The sequence below is a fragment of the Ctenocephalides felis genome, unplaced genomic scaffold (genome assembly GCF_003426905.1).
Source record: "Ctenocephalides felis isolate EL2017-DRISC unplaced genomic scaffold, ASM342690v1 CF-g0.4_SCAFFOLD_01886, whole genome shotgun sequence".
In the NCBI taxonomy this organism is placed as follows: Eukaryota; Metazoa; Arthropoda; class Insecta; order Siphonaptera; family Pulicidae; genus Ctenocephalides; species Ctenocephalides felis.
The window spans coordinates 42855361-42873073 of NW_020538040.1; the positions used below are offsets into that span (position 1 = coordinate 42855361).

Here is a 17713-nt window from a genome sequence, read left to right on the forward strand (position 1 = left end):
TACTCATTGTCAGATATGGATATAGAAAGCTCGCGCAAAATCCGGTCATATATGTCAATATGAATTATTATAATTTGAAAAATATTAAACTGCAGGAAACCTATTCGAAATTAATATAATATTTTTTATCATAAAAACATAGTAATGTTAAATCAATATCATATCTAGTTCAATATTATAGTTTATGTGATAACATTTTGACAGCGTCAAAATAAAAATTTACGAATAAAATTATTTCATAATATTTCTTATACTGGTATCATAGCACTAGTGCAATATAATACCAAGCATTAATAATAATACGTCAAAGTTTTAATGATTAGTAAATCCTTCCTTCCTTCGAAGTAATTTTAAGAATGCAATACGATTTTTGCAAAAAAATAACATTTCACTACATTAGATGAAATACCAGGTTCTGATATTGATAAATACTGATGCGTTTTAAATTAAACTCTAAAAATGTGTGTGTAATTTTTTTCACAACAGAAATATCGTTGAATTCATGGCCAACCCTGATAACTAATTCTGCAAACGTCACTTCAATTATAAAAACAATAAATTCTTCTTTTATCTAGGAGTCAAAGTTTTTGAGAAAATAAACAAAATACGCAAGTTTTTTTTTATATTGGCCAGTAAAAATTTGCATGAAAATGTTGTGTATAATTTTTAAAAATTTAAGACCGTTTGAACCAGGAATTACGTAAGTTATATTTTGATAATATTTATGAATATGAAAAACGAAGCATTTCATTTAATATAGACAAATATTATATTTTTGCAAAAGTCGTATTGCATTTTCAAAATTTATCATTTTGAAGGAAAATAAATATGGTTATATTTCGATATATTTTAACGGTAAAACTTTGATTTATAATTATTATTGCTTGTTATAATACACTGCTGCTACGATTCGAAAATAAAAAAAATATTCGTGCGTTTTTACTTTGTAGCTGTCAAAATAGTATAACATAACCTTTATTTGAACTCACTTCGATATTGATATAATATCACGATGTTTTTAATATGAAAAATATATTAAATTTAAATTGGTCTGCAGTTTAATTAATATTTTTTAAATCTTAATAATTTATATTGAGATATATGATCGGATTTTGCGCGAGCATTTCTATATCTATGTCTGATAATGAGTGAAGTATCACAAACAACTAGGGCCAAATAGTGTCAATTACAATAATAATTTAATACAATTGTAACATATTAAATATTTTGCATTTTGAATTCCTTATCATATTTTTTTCTTTAGGATGAGACCACCTGTAATCTGAATTAGTTAAAAAAAAAAAGAAAAACTGAAGAACCAAAAAAAAAGAAAAATATAAAAAAAAGATGAGACCATATGGTCGGTAAAAAAAAAGAAAAACTAAAGAACAAAAAAAAAGAAAAATATAAAAGAAGGATAACTGCATATGGTCGGCGGTATTTCCTGCGCCTGCAGGCGGCAGAGGCGGACGTCGCCCTGCGTCTTCTGGGCGATTAATTCATAGACCTAGGGTCATCCTCCGCCTCTTCCTCTCCAGAAGAATTATCATCCTTTCCTGCTGACTGTTCAAACAATCTCTTTTTCTGGATTAAAAAAAATAGTATTTAAACTAAAACGAATTCTGTATTTGCGCTACTAATTAAAAAAAATCGTTTTGAAGATCAATCATTTATAAAGTTTACTGATAATTATGAAGTACTGTAGAAATTTTGGTGAATTAATCAAACTAAAAATGTTAATAAAAATAGCAAACACTAATAGATTTCTTTCTTTTATATTATACAATTTTTGAAACCAATATAATTATGAACTCTGGGATTAGTTAGCTGTGAAACAATCAAGCTATATAAAAAATTAAATATGAGATAATTTACAATTTTATTATAATAAACTTATTTTGGTTTTATAAGTGTTCTAATAATATAATAACGATGTAATGTAAAATTTATTTGCATCTTGTTGCCTAAAATTACTTAAACTCTATACTTTTCTTTACACTTATTTAATGATAAAATCATTGCAAATACTGTAAATGTATAAATATTTTTATTCAGCAAAAGCTTATTACTAACAATTTTCTTTAATATGTTGAAGGACAAGTTAAAATAACCGCATCGATAACTTCGACATCATTAAGACTTATAATATATTTTTTGAATTTGTAAATATAACCGAATCTAAAAATGTTTGTCACATGCAGTGAATTTGGTCAATGTTTGAAGAACTGAATATATTTGTACAATTTATATTTCCGCGAGGGTACAATTTATATTAAGAAACGATTGATTATTTTCTACTACGAAAACATCTAATGAAGGAAAATATGTTCTCGAATCCTTATTATTATATCTAAATGTAGTTGAAACTTTAGAATCATTCAGAATGATATATCAATGTTTAATTAGTAAAAAAATCTAGATTATGGAGGGGATAGTAGGTACCACTGTTATATTCTCTGAAGTTAAAAGTTATATTTTCAGATATATCCTAGAAGCTCTTACCTTTTAGTAATTTAATCATTCAAAACATTATGGAACATATGATTGCTTAGTTAACGTTTTCGAAATGGTAATAAATTGAGAAGTTGCATACTAAATCTATCAATTGAATTAAAACTTTTTGTTCAAAAAATAGATAGATTTTTTGTTTAAAAAATTTATAATATATTTATATATTTATAAACTTTGTTTAAATTATTTTGTTGGTTAGTGTTAAAACAAAAATCTGTATTATAAGACTATAATGTTTTTCGTTTTTATGTTATCAAATCTATTATAAGACAAAATTGTTTGTAGTTATTTTAAGTAACAATATTTTCATAATAATTTTTCTTCTTAAACGTCGTGGCTTTTTTTTATAGATGGCAACACATACGTATTTTGTATCTCTGTTTGATGAATCTACTGTTCGAATTTCTGTAATACTAATGAACTCTTATTAGTACAGCAATGCCTGGAAATGGCTATTTTCACTTGGAAACATATTGCTATCTATATTTTCAAGTAAAAATCGAAATCGCTATTGCTTGACATCAGGCTGCCTTAGTCGGTACGAAAACCCATAGTTGAAACCTCCAATGCACGTGGAAGCCCTTTTATATAACGTTTTAATTATGTTTTTATTATAATATTTCAATCCTCATATTCATGTTCGAATTGAATAGAAATGCGGAACATAATTCCTCTCGGTAAATTAATTCTACCGTGGATATCATTTACATGTAACTGTGTATCAATTAAAATTCATAACTAATAGGTAAACAACAGATTAATTTTCTAATTATCGTGTTTCGTATTTCATATTCGTATTCATGTCGATGTTACCTGCGATAATTAGTTTCATACAAAACACGATGCTCTTGTTGTATGTTATTTATTATTTAAAATCGCTGCATTATTAAATAAACTCGGTTCCCGTGCGTGCAACTCATTTGGGATATAATAATTGCAATTAAAATGTATTCGATACTATTTTGAAAGTATCTAGTTCGTGTTTACAAAAATTATAAATTCGTGTAAATTAAATACGAATCTGTAATGTATTTAATGAACTGTGTGCCTAGATTATTTAGAAGATGTTTTGTTGTATAAAATTTTATTGTTTGGTCCTGCAAATTTAGATAATGGTAACTTAAAGATTACTACAAACTTTATTTGATATATAATTTTTTTAGTAAATTTTTTTTTTAAATCATTTTTTTTACTACAAAATGTTATAATCATATTCATACTGTCAATATTATGAAAGATAATTTTTATGTGCATTGTATAATACTTATTTGGCAATTTGAATTTTAAAGCTCCGAATTCAACAGAGTGTAGTTAGTTTAAATATGTAATATCAAAAAAGAAACCTTAAACATTACACTATCTTTGTATCAAAATTCTTCATAGCCTTAAAATTTTTAATTGTCAGTATAGTCCTATTTTGCAGTTAAATTTCTAAACTTTTCTGTAAACATTTTATAATCAAAATAAAAATCATTCATTTTTCAACTTTATAGGAGAAATAAGTACATATGGTTTAAAACTTCAATAGATATTTTTAAAGAGTGATGGAAATAATTATTAGCTTCCCTTAGGGTAAATTACAACAATCGCAAAATAACAAAAAAATTAAAATTATTACATATCTTAACGTTTCAATGGTTTCTTAACATTTTGGCATACCTTATAATAATGTGTATGTGTGTGTGTGTGCGGATACAATTTTTCGTCGAGGATTTGGAGAACACGAATCAATCGATTTGAATAATTCAAAATTCGTTCGATTTCTAGTGATATGGAGACGTGCTGATCAGTTTTTGGCAAAGGCAGGTCTAGTCGTTTCGAAGATACGGGGCAGAAGTGCCAAAAATGGTATATCAGTTGTTGAAAGAACAAAACGTCCAATTTGAATAATTCGAAAAACATTTTACTTGCATTGACGAAGTGAACAACTGGTGAAATTTTTTAGAATACAAGTCCAGCATTTGCTTAGATCCAATAAAAATGTAAAAAATAATGTCATTTGGCGGTTGAAAATGATCATTTGACATATGTACATTATCAGATATTTTATAGAGATCATGATAACTACAAATTTTGTAAACATTTTTATGGGTCCATGCCAATGTTTTAATGTCCATGCCAACGTTGCCGTTAGACAACGACGCGGCGCTTACGCGCTTCGATATTTTATTTAAAACATTAAAACAGCTATGCAGCGCAATAAATTCGAAATATAATTAAATTTTTTTAATTAAAAACTCATTTTTTTTTTCAAAAATTTCAAAATTCTCAAAAATCTATTTTTTTTCAAAGTTTTAAAGTTGTTTTAAAATAATTTATTTTTTGGTACGGGAAGTTTCAGCAATTTGCCTTAAGGCACGGTGCCATACACCACTAGTTACAATATAATTTGACAAAAAGTATACTTAGATGCTTCTTCAATTAAAATAATAACTTTTTTCTACTTCAGTGATACAAAAAAAAAACCATCCAAAAATCATTAAATAATCCTCGTATGTGAATCCCATATAGCCGTAAAAATATTTTATCAGATTAGTCGTATTTTCCAGTTCCCGTATGAATTCCTGTATAAGAATATCATAGTTTCACAGTATTTCAAAGCTCATACGGTATTCTATATTATTTTTGTTCATTTTTGCAGGTATCTCTAGACTCTGCGGTGCGAGATATTGTTAATAAAAATATGATGCAGCCAACACCACATACGTACGACGAAGCTCAACAACAGATTTACACTCTCATGCAAAGGGACTCGTATCCGAGGTTTGTAGTTTGTACTAATTACTTTTAGCATGTATATTTCTCTCACGTTTTCTGGGTAAAAAATTCATAGAAATATTATATAATTTTGTGAGTGGTTTTTATAACTGCCCACTAGGCCGTACATTCATTTTCTCGATGTAGTTCCAGTAGTAGTTTTTGGTGCGTTTCGATCTTTGTATACTTCTCGTAGGGTAAGTTATAATACTTGTAAAAAAATCGAAAATGAAAATTTCTGAACATTTTGGCATACCTTAAGAAAAATGCATGTATGTGTGTGTGTTTGTTTGTGTTTGTGTGTGGGTGTGTGTTTGGATACAAGTTCTCGTCGACGATTTCGGAAACACGCTTCAACCGATTTGAATGATTCAGAAAACATTCAATTTCCATTGGTAAAGAGACGTGCCGATTTTCAACAAGGCTGGCCAGCCGTTCCAAAGATACGGGGCAAAAAGTGCCAACAATGGTAATTCAGTTTTTGAGAGAACGGAACGGCTGACTTTAATAATTTAAAAAAGATTTTACTTTTACTGATAAATTGAAGAACTGATTAAATATCTGGGATGACTGGTCTACTGGTTTTGGATATCGAGTAAAAAAAGTAAAAAAAAATTGCCGGTCAAAAATGATCATTAGACATGTCAATAATAAGTACAAATTGCCGGTCAAAAATGATCATTAGACATGTCAATAATAAGTACAAATTTTGTATGCATTTCTATGGGTTCTGTAACACTGTTTAGGGGGCGTCCATTGATTACGGGAGGTTTTCCGGGAGAGATGGGGTTCGACAAAAAATCACAAAATATGACGTGGAGGAGGGAGGAGTATAGTAAGATATCATGTCTATTTATATTTTATCTTTTTTTAAAAAAAAAATCCATTTTCAAAAAAGGTAAATTTTACATTTTTTCCCGTAACTAACTATCCCGTAATTTTGAATATCACCACGTATTACCAAGGGGGTGGGGGGGTCTAAAAATCCTTAAAGAATCCACGTGATTAATGGACGCCCCATTGTCCGCTAAACTAAGACGCGGCGCTTACGCGTTTAGATATTTCGTCTCTACGCAGCTAAAGCAGCGCGATTGCTTCAAAACATTCAGAATTTCCAAAATATTTCCAAATAAAAAAAATCTTTTTTTCAAAAAACTATTTTTTTTCGAAAATTTCAAAATTCTCAAAAATGTTGTTTTTTCAAAGTTTTAAAAAAATTGAATATTTCTCAAAAAATTAAATTTTTGGTACAATAAGTTTCAGCAATTTGCCTTAACGCACGATGTCATATACCACTAGTTAAGAGTTTGATTTGTAGAAGCATTACGGCAAGTTGCATAAACTAATAAACTATAATGTTTTAGGATGTTTGTGTGTAGATCATGAAATTTATTGCCTTTATTTGATTTTAGACAAAAGCTTATTCTTCCCGAAAAAGAAGTTTGTTTTTGCCAGAAAAACCGACTTGCTAATTTTACATTTTCCTAACCTTTCAAGTCATTGTGAATGACCTAATTTGGACAGAGTATGTTTGTGCGTATCCAATTTTTGACTTTTGTTGACGTTTTCTCAAAAACTGAATGTATATATATAAAAACTAAGTTGTGGGTCTGAATGATCAACCAAGTTATTTTTATCCCACAGCAAATACATAGCATTTTTATAGTTTTTACTAAAAATTTATATGAAAAAAGAAGCATAACATCTAACGGTCTATTTTATCGGAGAATGGCCCCTCATATAGAAAGTTTTAAGTATCTAAAGTCTTACTAAATTAGTATTTTCTAATTGGTCGCCTTTGATAATGATTTGACAAAGTTATGTAATACTAAAATTTAAATATATTCTGGTTAGTAATCGAATTAATTAATTTTTGATATTAGATCGTCAGAACACATGTTACGGATTATCTGCTAACAATTGCATAGTGTTGATATTGCATAATAGTATTATTGCTCAAATTTCGAATGCTTGGCGCACATGTCGTTTGTCATCGACCTTTGTGGTCAATTTGATATATTATGTCAAGTGATTTTGATGTTTGATATTAACCATTCTCAAATGTTCTCTAATTTGATATTTCGCATTGTCAATAATAATACGATCATAATGATGATTATAATTAAATGAAATACTGCAGATTGCTATTCAGAGTTGCAAATGCTCAGACTGCTTTTTCAGTATCTATACTTTCGTTCATATGCTGTTAGTAATCATTTTTTTAAGTTTTTGATGTATTAAACAAACTTTTATAGAGAGAGTTGTACAAAGCATTATGATTATTATTTTTGAACAACAATCAGAGCTTCAGGATCCTTTAATCTGTTGTAATGATTTTAGTTAACTTCGTCAATTTTATGGATGGCAACACAAATAGTTGCTCTATCTTTATGTGATGAATTTTATTATCACAATTTCTGTAATAGTAGTAAGGTACATTTTCACATGGAAACATGTTTCAATCAAGAATTGTCTGTCATCAGAATTTATCATCCATTTTTTATCTGCTTTATATTTTACATAATATAACAAGACCTAGAGGAAATTGCAATTCGAACTCGTGCAAAACCACAATCAATATACCGTTGTTTGTTTCTTTCATTTGTACCATTAATTTATTTAGTTTTATCAATCGCCAAAAAAAACGAAAAAATCATCGCGACAATTTATTGTTTGTGAGATGTAAATTCAAATCTATATATTATGAAAACACTCAGTAATTATTTTGTTGTCTTTAGCTTGCTCAGAAGGCAACCTACTAGATGTTCATTTCTAGTTAAAACGTTTTTTTACTATACGTGATCAGTATTTTTCGTTATTTCTAATATTATGCAGAAATGGTCCCGAAAGGATATTTTCACTTACAATATTTGAGATCAATATTTTCAAGTAGAAATCTGGTATCATACTGCTTAATATCAAACTGGGCGAGGTTTGGGTTGAACTAGTGGCTGCTAATTCTCGATCTTATCACGAACTAACAAAATACTATAAAAACGTTACTAAAACTCTTTATTTATAACTTATATAATTAATAACCAATAATAATTAATTAAGGAAAAATACGGACAAAATAGTATATATGGTCAAACCAACAAAGTAGCTGTTATTAAAAATTGCCTAAATTTATAAACGTTTTTGCAACTGTATAACGTTAAGACAGCCATAATAACAAAAATCATGCCAGATGTTGGGCGTCATTGTCAGTCTTCAGAGTAATCAGTTCAAACGTGTTTCGCGCCTTTAAAAGTTTATTTTGAAGGTGAATTTCTCATGTTTTTGGGGAATTATTTATTGTTACTTGTAATTATTTCTATCATAATCAATGAACTTATGCCAGTATTAGTGGTTTTGCTCAATTTTATTGCAATAATCAGGTGTTTAATAAAAATTTTATCATTTATACATTTTTGTTCTCTTTCGGACAATCGGACTTATACTATGGACAAAATAACAGTATTATTTTGTATTCAGTACAAGGCAGTTTCATTCGATGCCAAAAAAATAATCGAGACCTGTCAAAGGTGATGACTTTTTAACTTCTACTTAAACTACTTCAAAAACAGACTTGCATTTATTGGAAAGACCACTTATTACGTTCTGAAGGTTGGTAACAATGTATATTTTGTTCCCAAAGAGAACCAAATGATTTATTTGCCAACCACCTTCTCAAAAATTGACATTTTTGTATATCCTTTCTTTATATGTCATCCGTACTATATGAACAAATGATTTATTAATTGGTAGCATTTTTCCTCATTAAATATGTTATTATAGTTCCTACTTAATTCAAAAACTATGTTACTGGTAGTCAATAAACCAAATATGAGCAAAAATAATTGAGACTGGTTATAATATCAATAAATAAATAAATATCATTAAAAACACTTTTGACCGTATTTCTAATTTTTTAATATATATTATGTAAAGAATCGCTTACAAATGCATGTCATGCGTTTGGAACTAACGAAAAACAAATGGAATTACAGTTTTGTCTAAATGAATTAAATTAATTAGTTACAAAAATAATTTTCACATCTCACAAAATTTTTATCTCTTCCAATGTACAAGTAAACTACAGCATACATTTGTCCCGAAAGTTAGCGACTGATGTATTATAAATTGAATTGCAAGTGCATAAAATAGCGATGGTGCATTAAGTGAATAGGCGGCTGATGTCTCGTACCATGAAACTGTAATATAATTGTACAAGCCATAGGTACCTACTAGAGCACTAAGATAACTACATTAATTTTGATCAATGAGCAGAGAATGCCGAGTCTGCATCTCGGCAACTGTAAATTGCGATAGGAAATCATATAGTAACTATGGGATAATTGTAGAGTACGCTTACGATTGTATAGTAGTAACGAGAGCAATATGTCTCGAGTGAAAGATATCAGAATTCCAAAAAGTATTTTCTTCACTTGATGATTTTCGTAGACACTAACTGCTCTAAAGGGCAACTAGTAAAAAGCAAATTGCTGGAACTTTTCGTACCATAATGGAAAAACTTGGTACGAAACCCAAAAAAATTTACACAAAATGTGTACACATTATTAAAATCTCTATAAAATATCTGATAATTGGATGTACATATGTCCAATAAACATTTTTGACCGCCACATGACATTTTTTTAACTTATTTATATTGAGTGCCTAACTGCTGGACCTTCCCAAAAATTAAATCTTGTTCTTCATCTTGTCAATACAAGTAAAAACTCCGTTCTCTTAAAAACTGAGTTACCGTTTTTGGCACTTTTTACCCCGTATCTTCGGAACGGATAGACCTGCCTTCGCCAAAAACTAATCAGCACGTTTAATCAAATTAATCAAATCGGTTGATCAGTGTTTCCGAAATCGTCGTCAAAAATTTGTATCCGTTTACACACATACACACTTTTTTTTTTTTATTTTATTTTCATTCTGCAATCTATAAAAATAATTATATTTAGCAGAGAATGCTGACAAGTGTTTACAATTGGTTGTTTACAAATTAGTACATACGCCCAGTGGTGTATCTACTATAGTTAATATATAAAAAGAAAAAACTAAAGACAAATATAGAGAGAGATATATATATATATATATATATATATATATATATATATATAAACTATAATAAATCTCGAGGTATTTTCCTTTTGAGCCTGGTCGGCTGGCCTTCCTGGTATAAGTTGCATGCTAGTTGGTTTGGATGTGCGTCAATACACACATACATCAATTTTTTCTAAGGTACGCCAAAATGTTCAGAAACCTTTGAAACATAAAGATATATGAAATTTTTTATTTTCGATTATTTAGCGATTACTCTAACTTACCCTGCGGAAAATGAATTATCTCTGTCAATCACTGTAAATGGTCAGATGATTTTGTATTTTTGAAGCCTATATTTTTAACTTCCCGTAGGGAAAGTTATAGTAACACCAAAAAGATCTACAATGAAAATTTGTATATATATATTTATGTTTCAAAGGTTTTTGAACATTTTGGCATACCTTAGAAAAATTCGATTCCTATTGACCAGGAGACGTGTTGATTACTTTTTTCGAAGATACTATATTCTTTCGACATCTTTGATTTTCCAATTTTTATTTTAGTTGTATTGACTGAGATATTTGATATGCGATACGTTGATTTAACTTCTTCAAGGTTTCATGTTAAATAATTGATTTAATTAATTAATTAATCTAATAATTATGTTAATTTTTCAGAAACACGTTTAAAAAATTTATTCTAGTTTAACTTGCTAGTAGATACAATATTATTATTAATTGCATTGTTAGTAACCATATAATTAATATAATATTTGTAGTAAAATAGTATTATGTTATTGTTTTATCTTATTTACAGGCATCTTATAATAGAGGCACTAACAATTCAGGGTTTCGTATCAGTTGAATTAGAAATTAGAAAATAGTGTGATACTTTTTATGCTTCTTTTTTATATCATTACAATTTTATATGTATGATTGTGTACAATAATTGAATGCAGCTTAAGAAATTATGACAAAACCAAACGAAATTTGAGAGTTTTTATTGTCAGTGATTGAAATCAAAACTATTGCAATTTTTTTTTTCAACCATAATTTCAAAATAAGGAACTTTTAGTTTAAGCAAGTTTTCAAAGTTTCAAATCGCAATAATATACATTATAGATAGATTTTCGGGTACTTTTTCAATTTTTGTGTCAATTATTTATAAATATCTCAATTTAATCCAGGTGATATTTGTGTACAAAGAAAAAAATTCATTCTTTTGTAATGCAGTTTCAGACATTATAACAAATTCAATCAAAAGTTGTGTATTTGAAATAAAAACTATTGCTGTTTTTCACATAACTCTAAAACTTCATTTTTTTTCAATCATTTTAAAATAAGGAATTTCTGGAAGATTTCTACAAGTCCTAACATTTCCTAAAATCATAGTTTTTATGCAATCTCAAAATTTATACTTATTCTAAAGCTTTTAATTATAATAACATGAATTATTTTCTAGGTAATAACATGTACTTAATTTTTTAGTTTTCTTCCAATTTTATTGCAATTGCCAATTTAGCAATTATCAATAATTATCTTAAAATCATCCATGTGGTAACAAAGAGGAAAGTTTTAAAATTTGTTTCAAGACACTCCGCCAAACACCACTAATTTATTTAAATATCAACAAATGTTCAAGCTGATTAATAACTTTCGATGTTATTGCAATATACTCTATTTTATTAATCTTTGGTCATTTTGGATTTGGTTAATTGTATCCTCATGTGCATTTAATCTATGCTTTATATAACTAATCACAATATTTTGTTACAGATTCGTAACGTCAAGCATATATAAAAATTTGTTGGAAAAAACGAAACTGCAGCATCAAGAACAAACTGGTACTGGAAACAACCAAAAACAACAAACCGAACCAAGTCCAAAGGATGATACTAAAATGCTGTCAGGGCATCGGTCATCATCGTAACCATATTCCGATCATTTTAACAATTTTAGTGATTTACCTTTTTTAACAATAGAACACCTGATAAAATCGATTACCAGATCGATACTTTTCTTGGTCGTAAGACGTGAGTATAGTTTTGTTGGCATACACATTTGATCCAATCAAGGTTGTCAAATATCATCGAAGATAGTGAAAATGACAAAATTGGAATTTTCATGGTTTTTACATTTTACTTCGTCTAAGAAGTTTAATAATAGCGATTGCATATTATATACAAATGTGTTTTTGCTATATAGTACCACTTCTTAAAGCTTTACCAAAAGAAAAGGAATTGAGTTTTATCATGAACGGAACATGGAACAGGACTATTAATTTGGATTTTAGATGTATGATCTCAGTATAAAACTTAAAGAATTAATGTGTCATTGACAAAATACATAAAGTATTATATATAAAATTGTAGTACTAGTCGTTTGAACCAAATATATTGCCTGATTCGTTGTGAAATATACGTCAGTGACGAAAAATGTCTTTCAGATAAGTTAAAATAATATTAATACTATTTTGTCAGTTATAATACGAAATCTAAAACGTATTCAATGTGGAGTGAATTTAACAATTTTAAATCTCTAGTCACAGCAATAAACTGAAATGATTAAAATTTGTGCCATGAATTTGAAATTCAACCACATTTATAAATAAAAAACATACGTTGAGCTCTCTACAAATAAACGGTAGCGGTTTGCAAGAATAATTCAAGTAGCATTTATCAAAGTTTAATATTTTGTGAATGCTTTATTTAAAATTATTGACATAGAAATGATGTATAGGCCTATAATATAAATATATAATAAAATCGATTTTGATGAAGAGATGATAAATTGTGCATCAGATTATATTGAATTAAATTAAGCGATTTTTTCAAATATAGATATGATGTGTAAGATTAAGTTTAATATTACAGCGGATTTAATGTTTAAAACAAATTAATAAAGAAAAATCGAATAATTCGATTTTGTCTAAATACAAGGGACATACTTTATAGAAATCGTGAGTGTGCATGTGACATAAAATTTAATAGTAAGTAACTCACCGGTATCAAATAATATATGAATCAAAGTTTTTTAGAATAATTATTCTAGTAAAGAGATTTTTTGAAGATTTTTGAAGACACTCTTTGTATTCTAAAATCTTTAACTCTTTTTTAAATATTTTTTTGATAATAAATTATTGATGTATTACCAAATTTTCTTCGATAAGTGATATTTTCTATAATATTATCCTGAATTAATATTGCATCCGTCTTGGCACGGATTATTATAACAAGTCAGTGATAATTAAGATTGCAATGCCAAATATTAAAACGTTATTTAAATAATATATAGATTATTATAACCCGAATGTTTAATTCTGAAACGTAATAGCAAATTTTATACAGATCTAGTTTTGGTTTTTGATCGAGTTTCTATCATGATAAAAATTACAGCAAAGGAATTTATTAGTTTTGTATAACATCGAAAACGTCTAGTAGGGCAATAGAAGCTTTTTGTAACTATTAAAAAAAATCTATTCATTCTATTAAATCAATTATAAAATTCCAAAAATTTTTGTACCGAATAACTTTAATTATAAAATATTATGTACCTTTGTGTCAAAATTTAATCCCAATTTGCGTGATACATTTAACAAAATTTCTAAACACAAAATCAATTGATATTATATTCTTATTGTTAAAAATTTATTATTATTATTATTTTACATTTGATTACAGCAAACCTTTCCTCAGATTTTTTTTAAAAACATTTCTCACTTGATTTAAATTTAAAGGCTATTTTCTATAATGAGCATTTTTATATAAGTTTAATTTCTGAATTCTTTGATAAACAAAAGCATAATATAGTATAATATATAAATAAAAATAAAAAAAATATTTCAGAATGCAAGAATTAAAAAAAAGAATATTCGCGTTTTTTATATATTACTATAATTTGTTCAAAAATCATCGTTTGAATAACTTTTTTTTGACTTAGTTCAGTTTTCACTTGAGTAACAATTTTTAAAAATAAATTATGACTTTGCGTTGACTATTGACATTGCGTTTTAATTGATTTTTAGAAAGATTATCATAAAATGGGCAACACTAGTCCCCATCTCTTAAATTTTAATACTAACCGTTCTTTTTTTGCTGTTTGCTACTGATAATATTTCATATTTTAATTAAAATTATTTTCATTGTTACAAAATTTATGGATTCAAGATCACCAAAATTGTTTTTCATAATAAGTCTGTAACAATAATTTATTTAAAATTGAGCTAAAAATGTTATAAATTAATGATAAAGAAGGTTTTTATAACATTTTTTTAATAAAATATAATATGAAATTTATTCTGTTACAATAAGCATCTAACGCTCATACTATTTTGCACAAACCAAAACATTTATTGGATATTGGTTGTATTCTATATCATCAAGATTAAATAATTGCGACTATTAGAGACAGTTGGTATAGGAACAAATGACTTGTTTTAAGTTCTTTACTGATAGTTTTATTCATAACTAAAGTTTCAATGCAAATTATTATAATAGGCGTCATAAAAATTCCGTTATTTCACTTTGCAGATTTTAAGATCCTTAGAAACCGACTAAAACTGAATAAAAAAGACCAAAAATTAGCATTACTACTTATGATGAAACGAAAACACGAAGACCTCAATAACTATTTGCATTTTCCAAAACGTGTTCTAATTCGCAACCAAGACACAATTGATGTTGCAAATTACAATAAATAAGATTTTAAATGATGATACGACTTTTTTGATTTCTGAGGTTTCCTTTTCTGTATTGAAACAACGCACAAATACTACTAAAGATTATTCAGTTCGTTGTATAGGTGTCTAGATATATTAAAACAATATTAATAATATTTATAAACTAATTAAAACTAGCAAGTATCTAGTTATCTTTATAGAACTTGTCAAAAAATTGAAGGCAGCGTTCAAGTTCCAAAGACGAGAGCGAAACAATTATCCAAAATTGGATTTGGTTCAGGAAAAACTGTTGGCTAAAATATTTGCAGATGGTTTTTGGAAATTTTTGGAATTGTTTCGTTATTCGACTTAATAACTTAACAAAGCCTGAACGGGTCTCTGTATGCCTCTTACACGCAAATGCATTTAGATGTGAGTAATATTCGCAATAATTATCATATACTTATTTTAAAAAAATTGAATTTATCGAAAAAAATGAAATCTTTATTTGGAAATCAGAACTGCAAAATTTATAGTGCTTGGATAATTTTTATATTATCGTGTTTTTTTTTTGGCAACCTTCAGAAATTTTATATTATTAATATAGGTACTTGAATATAATTTAAAAAGTATAAAAAATAATTTTGTATACTAAGCATATAATTTGCACATTAGCAAATTTTTCTAATATTTAGATATATATTATTATTACTTCGGAGCACTATAAATCTTTTCTGATTTCTATCGCCTGGTTAAATTTGGTTTTTGCAATTCTAGTTCGCAAATGTAGACCGTGATGCAATTCAATGGTCGCTAAATTTATTTAGAAATTTAATTCCAATATTATGTTATATAATATATAAAAAGCAAGTAGAATAATATTAGAAAATTAGGGCATGTGAAAAATCTAAAATTGTTGCATTTATAGTGAATCTGTTGTTCTTTCATACTGTTATTGATATATTATTAAACATATTGACGAGCAGTTAACAAACTTATTTTGAAATACAGCAGGAGGAAAATATTTGTAAATTTTGTTTTGGTAATAGAAATATATTGAGGTTATTAATAATTACATTAAAGTGGAACCCTGGAAGTTGAATTTAATAGTTTTGTTGAAGAAGTGTATAATTTTGTTTATTTATTTTATTTTGCTTAATTTTTCGAATTGCATATTTTTCTACTTTTTCATTTATAATAAATTATTTCTATAGAGCAAAAAATTAAATAACGAATATAGGGTAGAACGGGGCGCAAAGGTCTACGGGTAGAAAAGTTTACCAATATCTCCAAAACAAGTATAGTTCAGCATTATTTTTTAACAACAATATTTGAAAGTAGAGGGAAAAAGATGTATGATCAGCCATCACCTTGATTCTTACAAAATCGCTAACTAGAGTTAAATGGCAACGTTTTAAAATTCATAACAAAAGTATTTTCTTTCGTTGCCAGTCTTTTTGGTCGTGAGCAGTGTTGTTTAGTTTACGAGATCTTAATATAATTTTTAAGTATGCGTTATTTAATAAGAATTTTACAATATGAACTGTTCATTTGACCAGATGTTAGATTCAACAGTTTTTTTTATATAACCTTTTGAAAAGCGTACACTTGTGTGGGGTAAAAAGGACCAACTTAACCTTTAAAATAAAAATAAGATATTGTTGTCTAATTTTATTCAAGTTAAAGTAAAATTAAACCTTTGTACCCCGCCCTACCCTACATAAAACATAACGAATTCTGATAATTTCTTAAAATCCTCTTATAACACATATAGAAAAAAAGTAAAAACTGAAGCTTTTAATTGAAAATTTAAAGATTATATATACACAGCATGAATAAGAAATATGATTAATTCTTTATCAAAGGACTTTCTTGCTAATAAAATCTTTTTATTTTTTAATTAAATTTATTTACTTTTGAGTCTTCAGATGTTTTCTTTGTTAAATGTGATTGATCATATGTTATGTGATCATAAAACTTATTTTTAACTCATCATTTATTCTAAACATCTTTCTTTTATTGTGAGGAGTTTTTACACTATAGTTCTCTTTCTTGTATGATTTGTTTTTTTTATAATATAGAGAATAGAGAATAAAATTTAGTTCAAGCTCGACGAAATCAATTATTTTTGTTCTGATATGAAGAATAAACGAAGTGTGCAAATATTTTTCGCCTGCCTACAAGTATTCTCAATAAAAATGCGCAATATTAAGATTTCATCACAATTCGTGAGGTAATTTCGGTTAATTATATTTCTAGTCAAGTTGTACAAAATAATGATAAAATTGTAGAAGGAATATGATGATTATTTTATTATTTGCGCTTTGAAATATTTTGTTCACTGTTAGTCTTTTATATGTTACGCTAGTTTAGATGTCAGAATTTGTACTTGTGAAAATGTTTCGACTTAAGTTTGTTTCGATTGAGCACAGAACGACCAAATATATAGTTAAAATATGTTTGTATTGCTAGGAGTATTGCCAATACAAGTTCTATTGTAATAGTGAAAAATATATTAAACGTAATATGTTCGTATTATTTACATGATGTATATGATATAAAAATAATTAGATATAATATTAGATATGTTCACGTTTTCGAAAGCTATATATTAATTCTATGCTATATTTTAAATAAACAAAGTCTAGTAAAAATCCAAATTTACCCTCTATGTCGATTATGTGATATCCGTGTATTATTATTTATTTTGAATGTTAATTATTTCAAAGATATTGTTGAATATTTATATGAC

General features: G+C 27.2%; 1 protein-coding gene across 2 annotated transcripts in view; it reads left to right on the forward strand.

The window, feature by feature from the left end:
• Positions 1–12573, forward strand: part of LOC113376713 (regulator of G-protein signaling rgs-2) — a 215807-nt gene extending 203234 nt beyond the window's left edge. For both annotated transcript variants that reach the window (XM_026616733.1, XM_026616734.1), the window contains 2 exons: positions 5153–5274; positions 12081–12573. In XM_026616733.1, coding sequence (XP_026472518.1) covers positions 5153–5274; positions 12081–12234 — 276 coding nt within the window. In that variant the 3' untranslated portion in view covers positions 12235–12573. The remainder of the gene's footprint in view (positions 1–5152; positions 5275–12080) is intronic.
• The last annotated feature ends 5140 nt before the right edge of the window (positions 12574–17713 follow it).